Source organism: Pelodiscus sinensis, chromosome Z, assembly GCF_052426305.1.
Source record: "Pelodiscus sinensis isolate ZL-2025 chromosome Z, ASM5242630v1, whole genome shotgun sequence".
Classification (NCBI taxonomy): Eukaryota; Metazoa; Chordata; order Testudines; family Trionychidae; genus Pelodiscus; species Pelodiscus sinensis.
Genome location: NC_143085.1, coordinates 20,550,182 through 20,573,550, shown reverse-complemented (window position 1 = coordinate 20,573,550; position 23,369 = coordinate 20,550,182). Strand labels below are relative to the sequence as shown.

General features: G+C 42.7%; 1 protein-coding gene across 4 annotated transcripts in view; it reads left to right on the top strand.

Annotated features, from left to right (window-relative positions):
• Positions 1-2,798: 2,798 nt before the first annotated feature.
• Positions 2,799-23,369, top strand: part of ULK1 (unc-51 like autophagy activating kinase 1) — a 151,488-nt gene continuing 130,917 nt past the window's right edge. Inside the window, exons 1-3 of one of the 4 annotated variants that reach the window (XM_089775249.1) lie at positions 2,799-3,811; positions 4,563-4,655; positions 4,778-4,819. In XM_089775249.1, the coding sequence (XP_089631375.1) occupies positions 3,722-3,811; positions 4,563-4,655; positions 4,778-4,819 (225 nt within the window). In that variant the 5' untranslated portion in view covers positions 2,799-3,721. The remainder of the gene's footprint in view (positions 3,812-4,562; positions 4,656-4,777; positions 4,820-23,369) is intronic. The other 3 variants (XM_075898409.2, XM_075898408.2, XM_014572209.3) reach the window with 3 other exon arrangements.

Below are 23,369 nucleotides of genomic sequence, written 5' to 3'. Positions count from 1 at the left end.
TACTTTTAGCTGCCCTCCCTTCTACCATTTTTTCCTTTTCCTCTTTGGTGTCTACTGTCTCTTATCTCCTTTCCTCTTTCTAAATTGATGCTCTGTCAAGCTCCATATGTTCAGCTCATTTACTCCTTCCTTATAAATCTGGCAAATATTCCGCCTTAATATTAGTTTTTTAAAACATTGATATTAGGATTAATATTAAAATTTGTATTGGGAAGAGACAATAATTTGAAAAAAATAGTTTCAGAAATGGTACATCCCACAGTTTGTGTACTGTGGTTCCTCAGGACAACCTTCACTTTCTTAAGTTTTGAAGGCAAGTGCTGGTCATTTAATTTCCATAAATGTTAAGCTCTTAGGATAGAGAGGATGGCTTGATATGCGTGAATACAATGGTTGAGTACCAGTACAATTTAATTAATAATATACTGAAACTGTTATTATCAGTTAGGAACCACTTAGGATTCCCAAAGTTTGTTTTAAAATCAAATCCAAGGTTGCTAAGAATCTACACACACACACACACACACACACACACACACACATACACACACACACACAAAAATCATTATTGCTGGTTTCTCTCTCTGGGCTTCATTAAAACGGAGGTTCCAAAATGATTTGTCAAACCCAGAGAAAAAAGAGAGGCCAATTAAAGTTTTTAATTAATTTCAAGAGCACCAACAAAGAAAGATATAAGTAGACACAGACAGTTCAGATTCACACTATAACATTTCCAGTTTTCTTTTATGTAGCATTTGTATTAGCTTCTTTATTTTCTTTGTAGTGTATCTGAATGAGTCTTTCCAATGAGCCATACAACTAAAGACCTAATCACCTGTGGTAATTAAGGATCGTGCCATACTTTTTCTTTCCAACATGTTATCTGTGATGTGCTGGCTAATTTCTAGTTTGGGTAATGACATTTTGCCTATATAAAAATTTTCTGTGTAGTTTCAAACTGATAACAGAGTCTCCACTTCCTAACCTCTTGACTTGAATTTTTGCAATACTAAATTGCTACTATGTTCTGCATCACAGATGGTTCCATTTTAGTTGTAAATGAAGAAATTCCTCTCTGGATTGTAAATCACAGTGTTGTCAACTCTCATAATCTTATCATGAATCGTATGATATTTGTTATTTTTTCTTAAAGCTGAAGAGATTGGATGAAAATTTCAATGTGCTTGGCTGCTTACTTTTTCAAGTAAGTTTCTCATAGTGGCAAAAGAGAGCTTGAAAAAGTGAATCCAGTGCATGTAAATATTCAGAAAACAAATAAAAAAGAATTCTGCATGCATTATAATTAAACCATCTCATGATTTGGGGGTCTGCCTCATGATTCTGAACACTTGGGTTTGGCAATCTTGAAATCATTATGTAACATACATTCTGGCTGAAAAGCTGCCTCACTGCAAATTATTTTCAAGATTACATTTTAAAAGAATTATTATTGTCCCCTTGTAAACTACATTAAGCATTTAATAACATTTGTGGATGTCCAGAAACACAAGTTATAAATTATAAAATCCTGCTCTCTTTTCACCTGGGTTTTCATTTTTTCCCATGATTTATGTACAATAAGACTGCATCTAGATGGCTCAGGTAAGTCAAATTCAGTATAAAGAATGTGACACAGTGGTTTTTATCCACCAAAGCTTATGCCCAAATAAATCTGTTAGTCTTTAAGATGTCACAGGACTCCTTGTTATTCTAGTATAAAGAATGTCTTGAGTCATATATATATATATGGCCTGATGTGCCAAGATACTAGGAGCACATCTACACTATGCGGAAGATCAATTTAGAGGCTCTAGTAATGAGCCACTAAATCTAACTCAGAACGCCCCACTGGCTCAAGTATTCCTGCTCCTCATGAGGAGTAAGGGAGGAATAAGGGAACGTTTGCTACTGTCACCCTTCCATTGTGTGGACAGTGTAGAAATGCAATTTAAGATATGTTGACTCCAGCTACATAATTAACATAGCTGGAGTTGCATATTTTAATTCAACCTTCCACTATAGTGTAGACCAGTCTGAAATGTTCTCATCTTTCATTGACTACGGTATCCTATCACAAATCTACTCTCGCAGGCAATGAAACCATCATGTTACCACTTAGTCATAACAGGATGAAATAGCAGCTGGTCTAATAATATTTTCATGTCCCATCCTTAAAACAGTTAGTTACAATACATTTCTGCATCCCTTTAAAATCACATACAAAGCCTTGGAACGGCTACACATCATTCCCCTTGACCTTTGCACAATCAGTATTGAAAATGTTTGTGAGGCATCGTCATGGGATCCATAGTATTGTGCTTGGAATATGTGTATGATTGTTGTTGCGGTTCTGATTATTATTATCCAGCATCCAATGTGTAGTGGGTGCTTTATAGACAACTAAAGGCTGTAATTAATTATATCCTGTAATTAACACTGTGAGGGGTAGATCTCTATGGCCTGACCCGGTGAGAAGACAGAGCTGGCTGAAACTTTAGGAGGGGAGAAGGGAGTTTTCAGAACTTCTCTGGAATTACTGAAACAGATAATCTGGTTTCATAAATTAATCGATTAAAATAGTAAAATTCATTGGGAAAAGCCCATCTGTATTTTGGCGTTGCAAGTAATAAAACTAGGATCAACTGATAGAATATCCTGTAACAAGGGTTACTGAAGCTGCCAGTGTAAATCCTGTTATCAGGAATGCATTCTCAAGCAAAGGCTATTGTCTGGCTCTATGGAACCATCTCGCTGCTCACAGGTCACCTCACGAGATGTGATGCTGACTCTCCGAAGAAATTAATGGTCCAATGCCTCTCTGTGCGCCTCCTCCGGTCAGGGTGACTCACAGCTGGCTGCTGCTGCAGGCTGTGTCTTTAAATGTGTCAGCTCCGCTTCTTTGCTCTAAGCTCCTGCTGCCGTCTCCGTTCGGTCTCCCTCTACCTCCCCCACCGTGCTCACCGCGCCTGCGCCACTGCTGCCGGAGCTAGGACTCTCCTCTCCTGCGCTTAGGAGTCCGCAGATCTTTTGTTTGCGGCTGGGCAGTGGCGGCTGCTCCCCGGATCGCTCCCGGCCAGCGAAGGACTAGCCGCAGAGCCCTTGCAGAGCATCGGATCACGGGCGCCGCTGCGGGCAATTCTAGGGGTGACCCTAGCACCGTTGGGTCCTGTATACAAACAAATGGGGGGAGGAAGGCAATTCTTAAGGTGGACTTTCTTTTAAGGTGGATTTTTTTAAGGTGGACTTGCTCTTAAGGCGGAATTATTTTTGTTTTTTTAAGCGGACTTGCTCTTGCATCAACTGCTTGGGGGAGGGAAGGGGCTGGGATGTCATCATGGGAAAAGGTTCCTGACACAAAGTCAGCAGCACAGCTCCTCTTGATACCAGTAGGCTGATAGCAGGAGATGGAAAAGGCCTGGTGTTAGGGAACAAACGTCTCTCTAGCCTATAACAATGACTAAAACCCAACCCTTCTCCAAGAAAAGGCAGCCCATGGAAGGAGAAGCGGTGGGAGTGAAAAGCCAGATGTTTAGCTGCCGAGAGGTTGATAGAAGAGAGGCTTTACTTTTCCAAGAAGTCTCCAGCTCCTGATTGTTCTTAAGGAGAGGATGGGCGGGTTGTTTTTGTTTGTTTTTAATTTTTGTTTTTAACTTCTATTAAATATTATTTACTACAAAGCCCTTCTGTCTCGCACACACTGGAAATCCAAAAGGATAAAGACATGGAGACAGTAGGAGAATTTGAGTTCAGCAGGAAAGATCTGATCGGACATGGAGCGTTCGCAGTTGTTTTCAAAGGGAGACACAAAGAGGTAAATAGGGGTTTTCTCTTTTGTCTTTTTTGCAATTTAAGAGGGGAGGGTTTACCCCCTCCCCCTTTGTTTGTGGTTTTGTACTTTGTCTCTAACTTAGTCCCTGTTTTGTGTGTTTATTACAAAGCTCCCGAAATAGTTTTGTAGCTCGGAGCCATACAGATACATACACACTATTATAAGTTATTCAGGGACACACAAATGAGCAGAACTCTGAAAAAGTCTTAAGTTGGTGGCTGGCCGGCCAAAATTAATGAAAGGGTTTAAAAGTGATATGTTTCTATCACTATTGTGTTGTGCTCCGGTGATAGATCAAATAATCTGTTGTCAGACATATGCTATGGCCCAGGTCAATTTTTGAAGTGTATTGTCATTGTTAATTGTATGGTTTGTAGAAGAGGTTGTTTGTTAATAGTTAAATAAGAGTATACAATCCATCTGTGGATTTTTCATCATTTAAAGCTCAGGATTAAGTTCTGGTTCCCAAAATCCATTTAGTTCATTGTTTAAATAAGAGCATAATTGTAGTATAAAGTAATAAGAAAAACATAAACCTCTGGCTTTTCTTTTTTGAGCTGACAAGTTTAATTCAGCAAAGGGCAAGTCTGAACAAGTACAGTGTATGTCTGAGATATCAAATTAGGGCTTTGTAACCCTTACGTTGGACATAATTGTATCCTGTCAGAGAACCTTGCATCCTAATGTCATTGGCATTTATCTTTTAATTTACACATACACATTTAACTTTCAGAAACCTGAGTTGGAGGTAGCCGTAAAATGTATTAACAAGAAAAATCTTGCAAAATCTCAAACTCTGTTGGGGAAGGAAATCAAAATACTTAAGGTAAACGGAAGAAACTACTTTATTTTCTCTCAGAATTATGTTTATATATATATATATATATACACACACACTGTTATTCCTAGTTTAGAATTCCTTTTTTTTTTTTTTTTTTTTTTTTTTAGGAACTGAAACATGAAAATATCGTTGCCTTGTATGACTTCCAGGTAATACATCTGATTATCTTGGGGTATTTGAGGGTTGGGGGAAGTTGGGTAAAAAGTGTAGATCTTAAAATATTTTGATAGATGTTCCACTTAGAGCTTACTTATAATAGGAAGTCTCCCTTTCGTGAGAAATATGTGATCTGTTTGGACATATCCCTATTGTATTCCAGCCCACAACATTCTGATATAATTGCTGGGGATGTAGTGGATAATCTACTTTGCTAGTGTCCTTAGATGTAGTACAGTGAAGTTTAATGCATAAAGGGTGCACACACACTCCCTGTTATACAGAAAATTGAATTTATACAGCATATAGAAGAGGCACAAGGGTGACTTTATGGCCTACTTTTTGTGGATAGTTTCATTAAAATTTTCCACTTGTCCTTATGGCATTCAGTAGAGCTTATAAATGGCAGTAGACTTATTTTTAGAAGGTTGCTGCTTCCTGTACAGCTTTGTTTTTCCTCTGAGGTCAGCTTTCAGGATAAGAGGGAAGTCCTAATTAAAAAATAACTACTAAACAGTCAACCTATCTTACTCTTCTTTGTGACAGGTTTAATTGTACATATGATTTCTTTTTTAGTGACAGTTTATTCTCAGTAGAATGGAACCCTTTTGTGTACATATGCAGCTAGATCCAAGCAAGAGGGAAGAGTGTAATTCCAAGCCCTGAAGCTGCTTTATTGGGAATGACAACTTTAGCTGTTGCAATCAGACCACGCAGCACCAGGGTTGCTGTTTTTTGTTGCTTATCTGTGGTTCACTGCGCTAAGTCGTGTCACGTGGCCTCCAAGCCTCCTTGTTTGTTGACATTCTTCCTGCCCTCTTTCATTGGTTCAGCAAAGCCTTTGCATCACCGTGCAACGAGATAGCTGGCAGCCTCTGCCATTCAGCGATACTTTCTGGGAGTTGTAGTGTGAATGTGTCACTTGGTATTTGTGCTCTTTGAGGCAGAACTACGTTACCCATCTCTCTGCTGGGAGATGGGTGGATGAGGTTACCGTGGGTCAGATACTCAGGAAGGGTTTAATGCTTGTTTTTTAAAAAGGCAGAAATGAGCATGGATTTTTCAGACCCTCATTCATTTTGGAAGGGGGAGGGGAAGAAAGAGGGAGAAAGTTGGAAATAGGATTAGTTCCTGGCACCGTGTCTTGTGCTAAGAGCCCCACTCCCCTGAAAACCCTGTTGCTTAAATCTATTTACAGGATGTGGAGATGATTGCAGAAAAGTCTTGCAAAGTCACTGAGCTGTGTGAGCTCTTTTTGTCTCTAAAGCTGCTGGCTTGGGGATGCAGAGATAATAAAAGGAGGCATATTTGTGGGTTAGGGGAGAGGTTCCTTTGGGGAAGTGGTTTTACTGATTTCATGTGTGTACAGTTCTCCATTTGAGCTCCCTACAACCCATTTACTGGACCGGTCTCCAAAGTGGTCAATAACTTCTCCCTTTTGCTGTAGGTCTCCTTGCCACAAATCGGTACATTGCTGGGTTAACCTCTGTCAGCAAAATCAAAACTTTTTTTTATTTAGTTACTGATCCCCCTAACTCTCTGCTATGAAAGAACTAGGGGAGGGTTTCTAAAGAAATGTCTTTGAAAGGAGAAATTTTATAATTGTTTTGTTAATTGTTACAGTTAATTTAACAGCCAGGCTGTGTCTAGACTGACAAGTTTTTCCGCAAAATCCTCTGCTTTTGCAGAAAAACTTGCCAGCTGTCTACACTGGCCCTTGAATTTCCGCAAAAGCACTGACGATCTCATGTAAGATTGTCAGTGCTTTTCCGGAAATACTATGCTGCTCCCGTTCGGGCAAAAGTCTTTTTCCGAAAGACTTTTGCGCAAAAGGGCCAGTATAGACAGCAGAGATTTGTTTTCCGCAAAAAAGCCCCGATCGCGAAAATGGTGATCGGGACTTTTTTGCAGAAAAGCACGTCTAGATTGGCCACGGATGCTTTTCCGCAAAAAGTGCTTTTGCGGAAAAGCGTCCTGCCAATCTAGACGCGCTTTTCCGAAAATGCTTTTAACGGAAAACTTTTCCGTTAAAAGCATTTCCGGAAAATCATGCCAGTGTAGACGTTGTCCCTGTGTGCCCTGTCTTGGTCATGTGAGGTAACTGTATATATCAAGGATCGGGAACCTTTTTTGGGTTGGTGGCCACTGACCCACAGAAAAATCACTTTGGGAGCCACACACAAAAAACCCTCACTGATGTGGCAACTGAGACACAGAAAGACACTTCTCACATTCTCCCTGCACGGAGGTAAGGGGGGCTGCCTAGTAGATTTTGTGTGCTCCAGCCCTGAGGGCGGGGACTGGAGCATCAACACAGGCTCCCCAATGGGGGGGGGGGGGAAGGGCGTGAGCCTTCGGGGGCCAGATCCAGGTAAGCTGGGGGTTGCATCTGGCCTCTGTGCCTGAGGTTCCCCACCCATAATATATGGGGTCTAACCATGAAATATGGTAGAACACCTGAAAGAAACAGCAGTAAGTTCCCCCAAAACAAGACTGTTGTATATGGTCAGGTCCTGTAGTATAGGACTCAGTGTTGGGCGATGTTGGTTCAGTGCAACTTTGCTTCAGTTTGGGTAAACTAGGATATATAGTATGGCAAAGCTGTGTTAATGCTGGCAAAGCACTTCAGTTCCTTTGATGGAACATACTCTAAACTAGGCCAAAATCTAGTTTGTTATATACAGGAGTTCCCATGTGCAACATGTGTCTGAGAGTAGAATGTGGTCCTCTAGGAGTGTGGCATTTATTTGAGAGATATACAGTGTTTGCAAATAGAGCACATTTTAAAGATTAATAAAATATTATTCCCTTTGCAAGGTGGAGTTTCTATATCCCACCTTGTTTTGTGGAATGGGAACATTTCTGATTGGTGGTATTTCTCTAAGAGCAAACTTGATCACTTCATTTTTATTTCTCCGTATAAACAGTCATCTGCTATTGCACACTTGTTTCCCTGGATCATAAAATTGAAGATACTTCTCCCTCTCTTTAGTACCTCTCTTTAGTACCTTTAGGCCTTAGCTACTGTGAAACCATAAATATTTTTTGCTAATCTTACTGTTGCTCTGAGGCTTTTGTTACAGCTGTGTTGTTTGATTGTTATGTTTTAATTCTTCTCTGCCTCTCCTGTCACCATTGACTTCTTTAATTCTTACTCCTGTAGACTCAAGGAAATAGTTGAGAAAATCTCAGTGATTGCACCCAAAATGGATATTTTTAGTTGGTTTGTTTGTTTGTTTTGTTTGTTTAAAGCCTGTGAAAATGAGGCTTGATGTAATACTTGACTTCTTATACAATAACACTGATAAATTCATCAGGCCTGCTTGCAGCAGTGCCACGCACAACTGTTATTTACCCCCACTCCTTCACCCCAAAAAACTGCTTCATTCAATCCAGATCCTAAATAAGGATAAAATAAAAGGTTTACTGCCAAGAAATTTGATATAGGTGAATATGTAATGTTGCATAAGGAGATCATATCTGGCTTTTTAGGAACTCAGTGGGGACTGTCTAACATAGGGGTTGGGCAAGATGTGACCCAGGGGCCAGATCTGGCCTGTGGGCTGCATTTGTCTGCTTTCTATTTATGTCCTGCTGCCTGTGCCACCGAATTTCCAGACTGTGGCTCAGGCAGCAGGGTCCTATTTAAATGGCTCATGGCTGCCTATTGCGGCACTACCCCAGCAGGGGCTGGAGCAACCAGCCCTTTAAATAGTTGCAGCAATCCTAGACTGCTGCTCCGCAATGGTAGTGGTGGGGCTGAGTGCTGCAAGCCTTTTGTTGTATTTTTAATTCAAAGCTTCCACCCCCAGACAACTCTGCTGGGAGACTAGTCCCCAGCCTCTCTCATTCTGTCCCAGGCCTCTTCCTTCCAGAGGTGGAGCTGACCCATGACCATGTACCAAAAATAAGTAAGTGGCCCCCTTGAGAAAAGTATTGCCCACTGCGTTCTAACGGTAGGTTCATTAAATTGCAATGGACTCATTGGAACGTATGTTTCATTTTATTATTAAACACTCAGCTATCATTGATGTACTCAGCATGGTCCATGGATCTCAAAGAGTGAGTCTTTGCCCATAGAAGGGTTGGAATTGGGTTTTATCAAATTTTGCCCTAAAAATACTTATTTGTGGGCACATGCAGAATAAATCTGAGCTACAAATCTGTCCTTGGAGCAATAAAGAGTTGGAGAAGTTGAACTTTGGGTTTGCCCCATTCATATTGCCATTGAATGATCACTAATTCTTAGCCCATCTTTTGGAGAGAGGTGGTTAGAGTACTAGCTCTTGGAGGCCTGGATTCAAGTCCTAATTTCCATAAACTTCCTTTGTGACCTTAGGCAAGCTGCCTAGCATCTGGGTGCTCCAGCTCCAGCTCCCTATATGTAAAATGAGGATGTTGGCACTTCCTGTCTTCCCAACAGCATTGACGATAAGTATTTTCAAAAGGTTGAGGCCCTGAGAAAGTACTATAATGCATGCAATATAAATGAGTGGACAGAGGGAGCTTTTACAGTGGAGAAAGTACTGTAGTTTGCCTCAGTGATTTTTCAAGACCACAGATATTGGCTTCTGTTTAAAACCCCTAAGAGAGAGCATCCCTTTAATTAACTTTGTTCTCTTCAATAAAACAAGTTGGGTTTTTTTAACCACTATTTCCTGGTTACAGCTATTTTCAGAAAACTTAGCATGTGTCAGTGTTTAAGTCATGTGCTTAACCTTTGTGCTGTTACTCTCTTACCTTTGCCCAATGCAATTCAAATACCGATTGACACATGTGGTTTATAATATACTAGCATTACCAGCCCCATTATAATGGTAGACATGCACTCAGATTGGCCTGTTGTACTCCTGACTGTCCCGGGGTCTATGCAATTGCCTCTTACTGGGCCTTGTATTATATGTTATTCTTATATTCTCTTCTTTGTTCCCTCTTTCTCCCAGTCTTCAACCTACTCATCATTTTCTCTTCCTGTAGTTCTCATCCTGTTCTCCCCCCCCCCCCCCGCCACCACATGGCTCACCCACCAACTCACTGTCAGCCACTTGCATTTTTTTTCCACATGCCCCATTGTGTTGCTTTTCAAATCTCACATCCCACGGTGGTGGGAGGGAGGAAACGGTAGATACCAGCCCAGCCCAGGCTACCCTCTCTAACCTTATTTATTTATTTATTCCCAGATTCTTGTAGGGACAAATTGGCTACATTTTGCATACACCACAAAAATACAACTTCTAAATCACCTCTCTGTAAACTACATTCCTGACAGCCACTTCACCATCTTCACCCTGAGGTAAAGAAAGGTACCCAGATGCTCTGAGAATATGAAAGGGGCATTGATAAGAATATACCCTGACATTTTGTGAGTCTCCAACTTGGCTTATAGTAGCATACTTTTGTCCAAACTTCTCAAGTCTTCCAGTGTATTCTCAAATGTTCTCTGTAACAGACAGCGTGATGGACACCTCTCCTTCTACAATAGTTTCGATTATGTCAATCTGCCTCAGCAGATAGGAAAATGGACAATAGAGGTCACCGGGATATTTTTTAAGAGGGTGGAATAGGGTGTCACTGCTCAGGTCTGGAGGGAAGGGCAGTCTAAAGAGACAAAGATTAGGAAATAATGGGTAGCAGAATAGGGATCAGAGTTAAAAATAACTAGGCTCCTTAGAACCAGGGGTTTGGCACTTGTGTGTGGATCCACTCAATTTTCTCTGTTTCATGCTAATAAATTGAAATCCATGTAACTTGCTGGATAACAGGACCTGTGTGATGAGACCTTAGAAATGGGAGCGATGAACATTTAGCTCTAATGAAGGAGCCATTGGGCCAGCTGAAAGGAGTGTGGGTGACTGAAGTGCCTCTGAAGCTGCCTGATTTAGGAAATGTTCTGTCCTGGGCTGCCTCCAATCAGCCCTAGTTTAGAGGTGCCTGCAGGCTGTTGTTACTGGTGTGGTGCCAGAACACAGAGAAGCCGTTTTATGTGTCATGTTTCTCCTCGTTGTGTCCTTTGTGTTAGTTGCTTGGAGTTAGTGGTGATGTAGGTGTTGTGCTATCTGAAGATTTTACTGTGCTGAGGTGAGTTCCTTATGAGCAGCTCTTCTGGGTTCAGGGCAACTGTGCACTGGTAGTACAGTGTAAAGTTGTGCTAACACAACTACCCCAGGGTCCTCTACCTGTTTGTCCAACACACGAGCCACTAGCCAGTAGAGAATGGCTAGTTTGCTATAGCAATAGCCACTATGGTAGCAATTGCTTCAGAACTGGTTGGACACCAGAGGCATAGATAAGATCTTGTTCTTTTTGGAAAGAGGAGGATTTGTATATAGATGCAACTGCTAATCTCATCAAGATATACTCATAATTAAGCTGTTACTCCTACAGGGGACCTGCTTAAGTAAGAGGGCTATTAATATTTTTAATCATTGGCGCACCTATCCCTGCAGCATCAGGCACATGACAGTGAAAGTGAATTGCTCACTAATTAGAATCAGAAAAGAGGCATTACTTTATTCCTTACCCTACCTCAAAGATATGGCCAAAATTGCACCTTGCATTAGTTTCTGGAAAAGAAAGAAAATTCCGCTACCTGGATCTAATGCCCAGGGTGTTACAAGGAGGAAGGAGAAAAATTATTCTCTTTAATCTCTGATGATAGGACAATAAACAATGGACTTAAATTACAGCAAAGGAGGTTTATGCTGGACATTAGGAAAAACTTCCTAACTGTCAGGGTGGTTAAACACTGGAATAAATTGCCTAAAGAGGGTGTGGAATCTCCATCATCAGAGACTTTTAAGAGACACACATCTTTCAGGAATGATGTAGGTGGTGCTTGGTCTGACTGTCCAAGGGTCTAGACTTGTCTTCTCATGGTTCCTTCCAGGTCAAGTATTCTCTGATTGTATGAAAAGTTGTATGAAAAACAGTAACAAGTTGCAAGGACCAGATGACATTCATCCAAGAGTTCTGAAAGAACATAAGAATGGCCATTCTAGAAAAAAGCACAAGTCCATTTAGCCCAGTATTCTGTCTTCCGACATTGGCCACCAATATAAGCGACTCTACCCCAGAAAGGAATGCATCCTTTATGAGTGTCTCTTAAGAAAATGCATGCACGCACACACGCAGAGAGAGAGGATGGGGGGGGGGGGAATAAAGACCAGGCAGCAACTGTAACCCAGTAGACTATCTTGCAACTGTTATTAATATGCCCAACACAATCTAACATACTACCTTAGGTCCCCTCTGTTCTATACACTACTCACGCATGCATTGTAGAGCTGAAGGTCATTACCTCCAAGAATTATGAATCAATCTGGAAGGGGGGTGGCTATGGCCATTTCTCATTGTCAGAGGAGAAGGGGATCCCCCAATCATATACTATTGTAACATGAAGTCAGTATATAGAAAAGTTTGAGACCCACAATACAAGGTGAATTCTATTCTCCACAGAAGACCTATATACACAACCATTTCACAGGCTCTGTTTGTTAATTTGGTTTGAACTCCTTTGAAAATGCACATTTTCTGTAATCCATGCAAACTGCTCCATACAAGAACTTATATAACCAGGGTAAGGTAATTACATTCAGTCCTGGTTAATCCACACACACGATTTATCCGTGTATCAGGGGATTCAAGACAAGGTTTCACTGATCGCTCCAGTCAAACAACAGAGATAGCAAACCAGTTTGCTTTAACCAGGACTGGCAGCAGCATGCAGTCCACTCGGGAAACCACTTGGCCAGTTCTAAAATCAAGCGCTTCTCTCTCAATCCTAGTCAAAGATCAACAACCGTCCATGTGGCTAGCCACACATTCCAGTGTATTCCTAGGGCAATGGCTCCTAGCTAGGCAAAGGCATATGTATAGACTTGGTCCCAATACGGACTGTTGGGGGACACCACTAGTTACAGTAAACTTCCGATAATCTGGCACCTTTAGGACCCAGGGGGTGCCGGATTATCAAATATGCTGGACTATCAGAAGGGGGGGCTATGAGCGGTCTGGGGTGGGGTAGGAGGGATGCCACCTCAGACTTCTCATAGCCCCCCCTTCCAATAGTCCGGCTCTGCCCCAGGCGTCCCTGATTCAGCCACTTCTGGTCAGTTTCAGCAGCAGCTGAATCGGGGACCCTGCAGCAGAGCAGCTGGAGTGCTGCCGGGTTGGTCCAGTAGCGCCGACCCTTGGCGCAGCGAGACCAACCCGGCAGCACCCCAGCTGCTCTTGGGGATGCCTGGGGCAGAGCAGCTTGGGGGCTGCTGGGTTGGTCCCACAGCGCCACTTCTCGGCGCTACTGGCCCAACCCCGCAGCGCCCCAGCTTCTCTGCCCCAGGTGTTCCCAAGTCAGCCGCTGCTGATACTGATCAGCGGCTTACTCCAGGAAGCCCGAGGCAGAGCTGCTCTGCCCCGGCTTCCTGGAGTCAGACGCTGGTCAGTTTCAACAGCAGCTGAATCGGGACGCCTGGGGCAGAGCAGCTGGGGCGCTGCGGGGTTGGTCCAGTAGCGCTGTACCTCGGGGCTGTGGAGACCAACCCAGCAGCACCCCAGCTGCTCTGTCCCAGGTGTTCCCAAGTCAGCTGCTGCTGAAACTGATCAGGGGCTGATTCCAGGAAGTCGGGGCAGAGCAGCTCTGCCTTGGGCTTCCTGGAGTCAGCCGCTGGTCAGTTTCAGCAGCAGCTGACTTGGGGACAGCTGGGGTGCTGCTGGGTTGGTCCCGCGGCCCCGAGGGGCAGCACTACGGGACCTATGCCGCAGCACTCCAGCTGCTCTGCCCCCGGCTTCCCGATTCAGCCGCTGGTCAGTTTTAGCAGCGGCTGAATCGGGGAAGCTGGGGGCAGAGCAGCTCCAATGGTCTGGCTGCACGGAGCACTTCTGGGTTCCTGATGGTACTGGACCATCAGGAGTGCCAGACCATCAGATGCCGGACCATTGGAGTTTTACTGTACCTCTCTCCATTCTGAAAACTTATAATTTAGAAGTCAAATGTGAAATTGTGGAACCATTATCAGGGGTTTGTAACATCCTTTTAATCAGTTTCTGTACCTAATGACTGGAATATAGCTAATATGACACTAATATTTAAAAATGGCTCTAGAGATGATCCTGGCAATTACCGACCAATAAGTTTAACATTAGTACCAGGCAAATTAGTTGAAAGTATAGTTAAGAATAATCAGACACATGGATGAACATAATTTGTTGGGGAAAAGTCAGCTTAAAGCAAAGCATGCCTAGTAGAGTTCTTTGAGAGGGTCAACAAGCATGTGGACAGGGGGAATCCAGTGGATATAGTATATTTAGATTTCCAGAAAGTGTTTGAGAGGCCACCAAAGGCTCTTAAGTAAAGTTACTTGTCGTAGAGTAAGAGGGAAGGTCCTCTTATGGATCGATAACTGGTTAAAAGACAGGAAACAACAGGTAGGAATAAATGGTCAGTTTTCAGAATGGAGAGGGGTAACTAGTGGTGTCTCAATCCTGTTCAACCTATTTGTAAATGATCTGGAGAATGAGGTAAACAGTGAGGTGGCAAAATTTGCAGATGATTCTAAACTGCTCAAGAGAGTTATGAAGAAAGCAGACTCTGAAAAGCTTCAAAAGTATCCACAAAACTAAGTGATTGGGTAACAAAATGGCAAATGACATTTAATGTTGATAAATGCAAAGTAATACATATTGGAAAAAATATTCCCACCTATACATACAATATGATAGACACTTATTTAGCTACAACTACTCAAGAGAGAGATCTTGGAGTCATTGTGGATAGCTCTGTGAAAACATCACTGAATGTGAAGTGATAGTAAAAAAGCAAAGAGAATGTTCGGAATCATTTAAAAAGGGATAGCGTATAAGACAGATAATATCTTATTGCCTTTATATAAATCCTTGGTATGCTCACATTTTGAAGTGTAGCAGTGTGGTCGCCTCATTTCAAAAAAAGATGTATTGATATTGGAAAAGGTTCAGAAAAGGACAACAAAAATGATTAGGGGATTTAAAAGGTAGGGAATTTTAGCTTAGAAAAGAGGAAACTAAGGAGAGAGAGGATAGAATTCTATAAAATAATTACAGGTATAGGGAAAGTGAATACGGAAAAGTTATTTATTGTTCCCATAACATAAAGAACTAATTAGTTCTAGTTAGACATTAGTAGGTAGCCAGTTTAAAACAAAACAATAAAAAGTAAGTTTTCTTCCCGCAGCACATAATCAACCTGCGGAACTCCTTGCCTTGTGAAGACCAGGACTTTAGCAGGTTTCAAAAAAGAACTAAATAAATTCATGGAGGTAAAGTCCATCAATACTTATCAGCCAGGATGAGTAGGAATGCTGTTCCTAGCCTCTGTTTGTCACGGGCTAGAAATGGATGACAGGAGAGGGATCGCTTGATGTTTGCCTATTCTGTTCACTCCATCTAGAGCATGTGACATTGCTCACTGTTGAAACAGAGGATACTGGGCTAGATGGACCTTTGGTCTGATCTGGTATGGCCGTTCTTATGTTAACTAGCTGCCTTGTAGTAAGTATCAAAGTTAGCATCAGGACAACAGGAGGAATTATGTCTTTTGAGCTAGTATCTTAGTAATCAACTAGACATTAAGGCTATGTCTACACTGGCCGCCTATTATGAAATAGGCATGCTAATGTAGAACTTGGGAAGAGGCAAATGCGCGGGGGATTTAAATATCCCCCGCGGCATTTGCATTTTCATGGCCGCCGCTTTTTTCCGGCTTAGAGATAAGCCGGAGAAAAGCGTCCAGATTGGCGCGATCCTCCGGAATAAAGCCCTATTCCGGAGGATCTCTTATTCCTACTCGCACTTGCAAGTAGGAATAAAAGATCCTCTGGAATAGGGCTTTATTCCGGAGGATCGCGCCAGTCTGGACGCTTTTCTCCGGCTTATCTCCAAGCTGGAAAAAAGCAGCGGCCATGAAAATGCAAATGCCGCGGGGGATACTTAAATCCCCCACGCATTTGCCTCTTCCCAAGTTCTACATTAGCATGCCTATTTCGTAATAGGCGGCCAGTGTAGACACAGCCTAAGTGTCACTTGTATGGAATAGGGATGTTAAAATGTGGTTAATTGACTAGTCAAGTAGTCAATGGAAATTCCATTAACTACTCGACTAGTCGATTGGCACTTTCACATTCCTCCCTCTGAGGTTCTTGTATATTTCATAGGAGGAATGCACGCTAGTGCCTGGTTTGAAATGTACTGGAGACCTCAGCAAAGACTTTTGTGCATTTCAAAGCCATGGAGCCCCGGGGTCAAAGTTTCCAGCACACCCTGGGCTCCATGCTGCGCTGCATGCTGTGCATTGTCCAGGGACAGCTGGGGACTCCTCAGCTGACTCCGTGTTCTGCGCTTCACTTCCCCTGAAACTGGGGCCAAGATGGCATTCTAAAGGAGTAGTGCTGCACAGCTGAGCTGGGGATAAGCTGTGCGGTGGCTGCCCCTTTGAAATGCTACTTCTGCATTTCAAAGGGGAAGCTGTGGAGCCCAGGGTCAGTTGGGGACTCCCCAGCTGATCCCGCATTCCACATGGGGAAATGCCTACCTCACCAGCAGTCCCCACTCACCATCATCTAGGAATACAAAGATGTACACATTGTCAACATGTGGAGAATCATACTGGCTGGAGGCTTTTTCAGGCTGGTCTGAATGTGGTTTCCTGTAAAATCTAGTTGGCTCGTGATATATCTTGTGACACAGAAGCAACCAGCAAAGAAACGTTAAGACAAGTTATTTCTTCTCTCCCATTCCTTGCGATTAAACTGCTGGACGTTTAAGACTCCCCTATTCTCTGGCTTCTGACTCTGGCCCAGATTTGTTGAAAGGAAGAATCTTGTTTTTCTGTTATAACCAGTATTTCACAATGACATGAAGTACATGTGATTTTCAAAAACAGACATTTGGAAATTAGGGATGTAGTAAATAGGCATAAAAAGGGAATTTTACAAAGGCCAGATACACTAGTTTAATCTAAACTATCCCCAAGATATAGGATTTGCCATTTAAGACAAAAAGTTTTTTATAGAACCTATTAACAAAGCTATGTTTTTGAGATCTAAAAGCAAATGTTTGATGAAAACATCTTTCTTTGGATATATACACCTCCATGATGTTTGCAACAGAAAGGCTTTGGTAATATGCTAGTGCAGCAGAACCAGAAGGTAAAACTGTCAAGTTCAGTCTCATCTTTTAATTCCTCAGAGACCTGTGCCTTACACCAGTGCCGAATAGGACCAGTTAGACTTGATAGCATTTACACACAAGTAACCTCAGAGATATCCCAAAAGGAAATACAGATTACATTTAAAAAAAACAAATTTGATTTTCTAGTTTTTAGAGCAAAGCTTTAAAACCAGTGATGTTAACAAGAACATTTCAGGCTCAGCATAGTTTGCTTTGAATGGGCCAGATTGCTTTTTACAAATATCAAAAGCACTATATTAAGAAACATCTGTTTTTATTAGCAAAGAGACCACTCCTCTTCCCGCCTGACTATCAGAACATTGGAAAGTGCCAGGTGGTTTAGGATGCTGCTGCTTTTTCCTAGGACAAATTCACTGCTCTGTCTCAGCTGTTACAATGGTCAGATCATGTGCTCTCGGACATTAGTGCCCACTCTCATAACTGGCCAGCTGAGGGCACCAGCTGCTACAGTTGGCATATCAGTGCCCCTGGCATAATGAAACATGGATCCTGTAAGCAGCGATTGGTTTTCGCTGACCCAGCATGAAGGGAGTCTTGAAAGTGCTCTGACTCATGTTTTCTTCTCTAAGCAATAGCTTAATGTCATTTTCACCTCGGAGGTCTGCGGCATCCTGTCAAAAGTTGCCACTTCATCTGTGGGTTCTTGTTGCAGCACATTATCCTGGATTTTGTTGTGGTTTTGGTTTGTGTCCTAGAAGAGTCTCAGATTCAGCTTTCAGTGCCAGTTTTAGACAAAAAGCCCAGGCTTGTTCTGAAGGATAGTCTAGTATTAATGTTTGGGCTCTCTTTGAGTGACTATGATATGAAGTCTTCAATCACTGAACAAGGTTTACACAGGGCTTGACATCTCAGGGATTTGTTATAAGAACTGCTTAAAGTCTCTGTCAGACCAGGAGTGTCTCCAGGAGAGCTGTGATACCAAGGATTTTGTCTACCTTGCAGTGTGAGCCCAAGGTTCAAACTCCGGCTTTACACCTGATCCATCTACACATGAATTGAACTAACCCACAGCTTGGATGCAGGATCCCTTGGAGGAAGAGGTTCTGAGTCCCAATGGGACTCAGGGTTCAAGACCTACTGCTTTGCAAGGGAGACCCAGACACACAGGACTTGTGCTGTGGGATTCCATCCAAAGTATCCCATCTGCCAATTTTCTTTGTCCTCTAGACGGTCCAGTTTTCCCAAACTATACTACTAACAAAGGACTAGAGTGGTCATCTGTCAGGAGTGTGCTAGAAAGTCTGGGGTATGGGTGGTTAGACTCTGGACTGCACAGTGCAATATAAATGCCAAGCTGGGGCTCACAGTTCAGTAATTTCTAAACTGGGATTGCAAAAGAGCAAAGATGCTCAAACCCTATGTTAACAAATCCAGGGTCTGCTAACTTGAGTTCTACTAGCCCTGGGCTTACCCTGCTGGGTAGGCAGTGCTTTTCTTGTGATGGTATTGCCCAGTACCGGCACCTCCAGTCATAGCTCAACAACTTTTCTCTTGGAGTATCGGCACTTTTTTTTTAACACAAAAAGCATTGTGGGTAGGTATGCACACACAGGTTGGTCAGGTGTGGAGAAGGAGAGACTCTTGTTTGAAGGGATGGCTCTGTTTTAGAAGACTTGTGTTGGTCAGAAAGTGATGCATGGTCTCTTTCAGTGGTTTCACCTGGTTGGGGGCCACCAGGAAAGCAAAATGGCACTGCTTTCATTTGGCTAAACTAGGTATTATGCCATCTGGGACATTAGATTATTTATCTTGGGGATGTTTTCAGCCAACATGCAACCAGACACAGAGGACAAATGCTGAGGGAGTTATTTATATGTGGAACACTTTCCTTCTCTTTGCGAAATCCACTTAGAAACTTGAGAATTGTTTTTCCTGTTGACTTTGGGTGACATTGTCCCATCCATTTCCTAAGCCAAATGTACATGGTGTGTGGAATGGGCATACTACAGCTTTCTGCTCCTCCTGACCACACAAAAGCCCCTCTACACAGGTTCTCTGAGATCTGCAGAGGTTAAGTGGAAGTGTCACAGTTTCTCTTTCTTATCACTTCCATGCTCCAGGACCTCCCTTCTCTCAGGAAGTGTTTTGGGCCTAGCTACCACTAAAGGAGATGAGCAGTCTGTTGACAGAAATGTGGAGGCTGAGTGTGGTAAAGTGTCAGCATGGAAGCACAACCCCTCTGTGTGGCTGGTTGCAGGTGTCTCACTACCCTGTAAGAGGAATTTGTTTTAATCTCCTGATTCTTTTGAAAACCAAAGCTCTGGATCTGTATAATCTGAACTCTTCTGGCTTGTTGGGGGAAGGGGAGAGGGCTTTTCTAGTTAACTGGGGTAGATCTTAATCATTGCTGAATTTGGGGTATGCTGGGCCTGGATCTAAACACTGGAAAATATGCTCTAGGATGTCCAGTGGAGTCTGTTATGACTCCCTGCTACTCTCTGCTTTCCACTCCCCATATAACAGAGTTTCCCAACCTATGTGTCGGGACCCAAATATAGGTCACCATTACATTTCAAAAAGGGTCTCCCAAGTGTCTCCCCAGGTGGCTCTGCTCCTCCTCCTCCCCTGTTTTGGACTTGCCTTGGATCACCAAGTCTTCCTGAATTGTCAAAATGGGTCCCCATCTGGAAAAGGTTGGGAACCACTGCCATATAAGCTCTTCTGCTTCTTGGAATATGATAAAATGGGTGTGCCTCTTCTTCTCAATGTAGGGTTTCTGCCAGAAGCAGGTGGCAGCTCTGTCCTCTGCTGCATGCTTTCTGGTGCATTGCTTGTTTGCTCCAACTGGATCCCAAAAGTCCTTCCTGAAACTTGCCCACCGAAGTGCCTTTAAAACTGTCTGTGGGTGCAGTGGCATTGCCATGTTACCACACATCCATGCAGAGAAACTGTTACATTCTAGGAATCCACCTCATATTAACTTAGTAAGAGCTCCCCTCTGCCTTCTTCTTGTCATTTGTTTATTTTGCATCTAAATGAATTAATGCATTCCCATTAGCATGTTTAAAAATATTCCTTAATTCTTTAGTGCCAAGTAAATGAAGGAGGTGAATGGTAAGAGCGAAGTGTGCGTGGGAGCCATGTGGATGGCTAGGGTCACATGGGGACACACTCCGTGATGTTGCTGCATGTCAAGCCAAAAGCTGTATGAATGTTTTCCAGTTGTGTTTATTTTACAGCTACTTAGAGAAAGGTGTTTATTGATAAATGTTCCTGCTATTCAGATTAATGTGGCTATTGTCACGTATCTTGTTTCAGTCCAAATACTTCCGTGAAGACACAACAATCATTCTATAATACCAATGTTTCTACACACATACACTTGTCCTTTTTAATGGTTGCTTATTCAGTCTGAACTCAGAGGGTGAGAGAAGTAAGGTTTAACCATTCCCTTATGTCTAAGGATATAGCAAGTGCTACTACCACGTTTCATCACCTAAATCCATCCAGCTGATAACAGGGACATGCACAATAGCTGTATGCTTTTCAGGCAACAAAGGGGCAGGGGCTGCTAAGTGGAGGTTCCTTTCTCTATCCAGAGATCTAGAATTCACTCCTACAATCTTCCTGACACTGACCCAACTGCAGAGCGGAAGGAGAGAGATGAAAAGATTATGAGAGTATGTCTATGCTACAATTAAACCCTTGTGGCTGGCCTGAGTCAGCTGACTTTGGCACATAAGGTGCATCTAGACTACATTCCTCTTTCAGATGAGGAATGCAAATGAGGGAAATTGAAAATGCAAATAAAGTGTTGATTTACAAATCCCATGCTTCATTTGCATAATCTCTTGCAATCACTTTTTCAGAAGAGATTTTTTTTCTAAAAAAAAATGCAGTCTAGACGGGGTTCTTTTGAAAGAAAAAAAAACAAACAAAAAAAACAAACTCTTTTTCAAAAGAACCCTGTAAACCTAATTTTTTCAGGAATAACAGTTCTTTTGAAAAAGGGTGGGCTTTTTTGAAAGAACCCTGTGTAGACTGCTTTTTTGTTTTGTTTTGTTTTGTTTAAATCTCTTCCAAAAAAGCGAGTGGAAAAGATTGTGCAAATGAAGCACGAGATCTGTAAATCGGCGCTTCATCTGCATTTTTTATTTTCCTCATTTGCATTCCTCTTTTGAAACAGGAATGTAGTCTAGATGCACACTTAGGACTGTAGTAATGCAGTGTAGACATTGTTCCATCAGGCTCAGGCTAGAACCTGCATTCTACCCCTCTTGCATCGTCACTTCACTTTTACTGCCTGACACAGGCCAGCTGTAAGTGTTTATTTGCAGTGTAGAAATACCCATTGTGTTTCATAGGCAGCCAATTCATCAGCATGCTCTGATTATACCAAGAAAAGATATGGATGCAACGTGTTACAGGATCCATCCATAAGATCCTTGCAGAGAGTCTGGGAGGTAACTGTTTGTTTCTTTGTTTGCTTGCTTCCTTGTTTTTAAGTTCAGCTTATGTCAAATGTTATCTTTCCCCACAGCCTTTTAGTAACCCTCAGGCTGTGTTCTGTCTATATTGTATGCTTTTCCTTCTGTTGGTGCAATCAACGGGCCTGGCATGAATATCATTCAAAACAGATAGCTTATATATCCCTGGCTATCTTCACTCAGCAGCTGTCTCTGGAAAGTTTGGAAGGGTGGATAAGCAGCACATTCTGAATTTGTTGTAAGATACAGGAGTCTTTGCAGCTAGAGGAAAAGCTCCCAAGCCAGGAAGGTCCTTTCCATTGGGGTTTGTCTGTTGGTTCTGATGTTGTGTTGACCACACAATCCATCTCCATAAGATTCCTTTCTATACCTGAGTGGAAGTACTCCTGTTGGCAAGCAGTCCTCTGAGGTAACTATGGAACTGCAGTTGTCCTATAAAAGAAACTTGGGATGTAAAGTCCCAGCTAATCAGTTAATTGGTTAAACATTATGTTTAACCAGTTAGCCAATTAAATGGAAATGGATGGGGCATGCTTCGCCTTGGCTGGAATGACCCTACCTGTAGTGCGTCAGGCCGGCATTGCTGTGAATGGGGGCTGCTCTGGCTAGGCTGCAACAACCCCTGCTTATAGCAGGCCCCAAAGGGCTGGAACAGCCCTCTACTTGTGGCATGCAGAGTGCTGCTTCAGCCCCAGCCAGCTAACCATAACCAATAAGCATCACCAGAAAGGGTGGTGCTTACCACTTAACCATTCACATCTCTAAAAGAAACTTTACCTAAAAAATACACTTCATGGCCAATAAAGTGAGAACTTTTCAACAACTGTTTTATTTGCTTGAAGATTTTTTTTTAGTGCATTTTCATTCACCAATTTTTGCTTTGTAAATGTTTGGTTATGTACAGTAATCATAGCTGTGCTGACCTGGAGTGGTCTTTTCTAGACATGCTGGTTGTTTGGGTAATAGGTTGTGTCTCCATTTGTTAATGACCCCATCCTGAACAGACTATCTCTGTAAATATAGGCCCCGATCCAAGCCCACTTAAGTCAATGAAAGGGCACACATTGGGAGTTGGATTTGGTGCTTAATGCTTTTGTGAGGTACCTGATTACCAGGTCTGGAGGCCAAAGTCCTTTAGGCCATCTCCACCAGCCTACATAAATGACTTGTGTAGAGACTTTGTTGTTTTGTAGTGTGAAGTTATTTCATGCTGGAGTCATATCATCAGGTTGTTTTGAATGTGAATGTTTTTGCAGTCCACATTTAGTGACAACAGTCAAGTGTGAATGCTGCATAATTGGGTTGATTATGAGAGGCGGTTACTATCAGTCTGAATCAGATTGATGTAGAGTTTTGTAAGTTGTAACTATTTTGGTGATCTCGTCAGAATGATTTTAGAGTGTAAGCACTTAGGAATGTTAAATTTCGATTAATTGACTAATCGAATAGTCGATGCAATTTGCATTGACTATTTGATTAGTGGATAAGGCACCTCTGCCTTTGAAATGTAGCAACAGCTTTAGAGCTGTGGCTACACTTCAAAGATGAAAGTTCTACAGGGAGCATGGGGCCAGCTGAGGACTGAAGCAGTCCCCCACTGTTCTCGCATTCCTCACAGCGTTTCAAAGCGACAGCACCGCATGGAGCCCGGGGTCATCTGGGGACTCCAAGCTCCACACAGTGCTGCTGCTTTGAAACACCAAGGGGAGCCCGGCAGCAGGCTGCACACGGCATTTCAAAGTGGCAGCGCTGTGTGGATCCTGGAGTCAGCTGGGGACTCTCCTTTTGCCCTCAAGTTCCATGTGTTGCTGCCACTTTGAAAGGCCATAGTCTCCACACGGCGTTTCAAAGTGGCAGCGCTTACGGAGCCCAGGGTCAGTGGGAGAATCAGGGT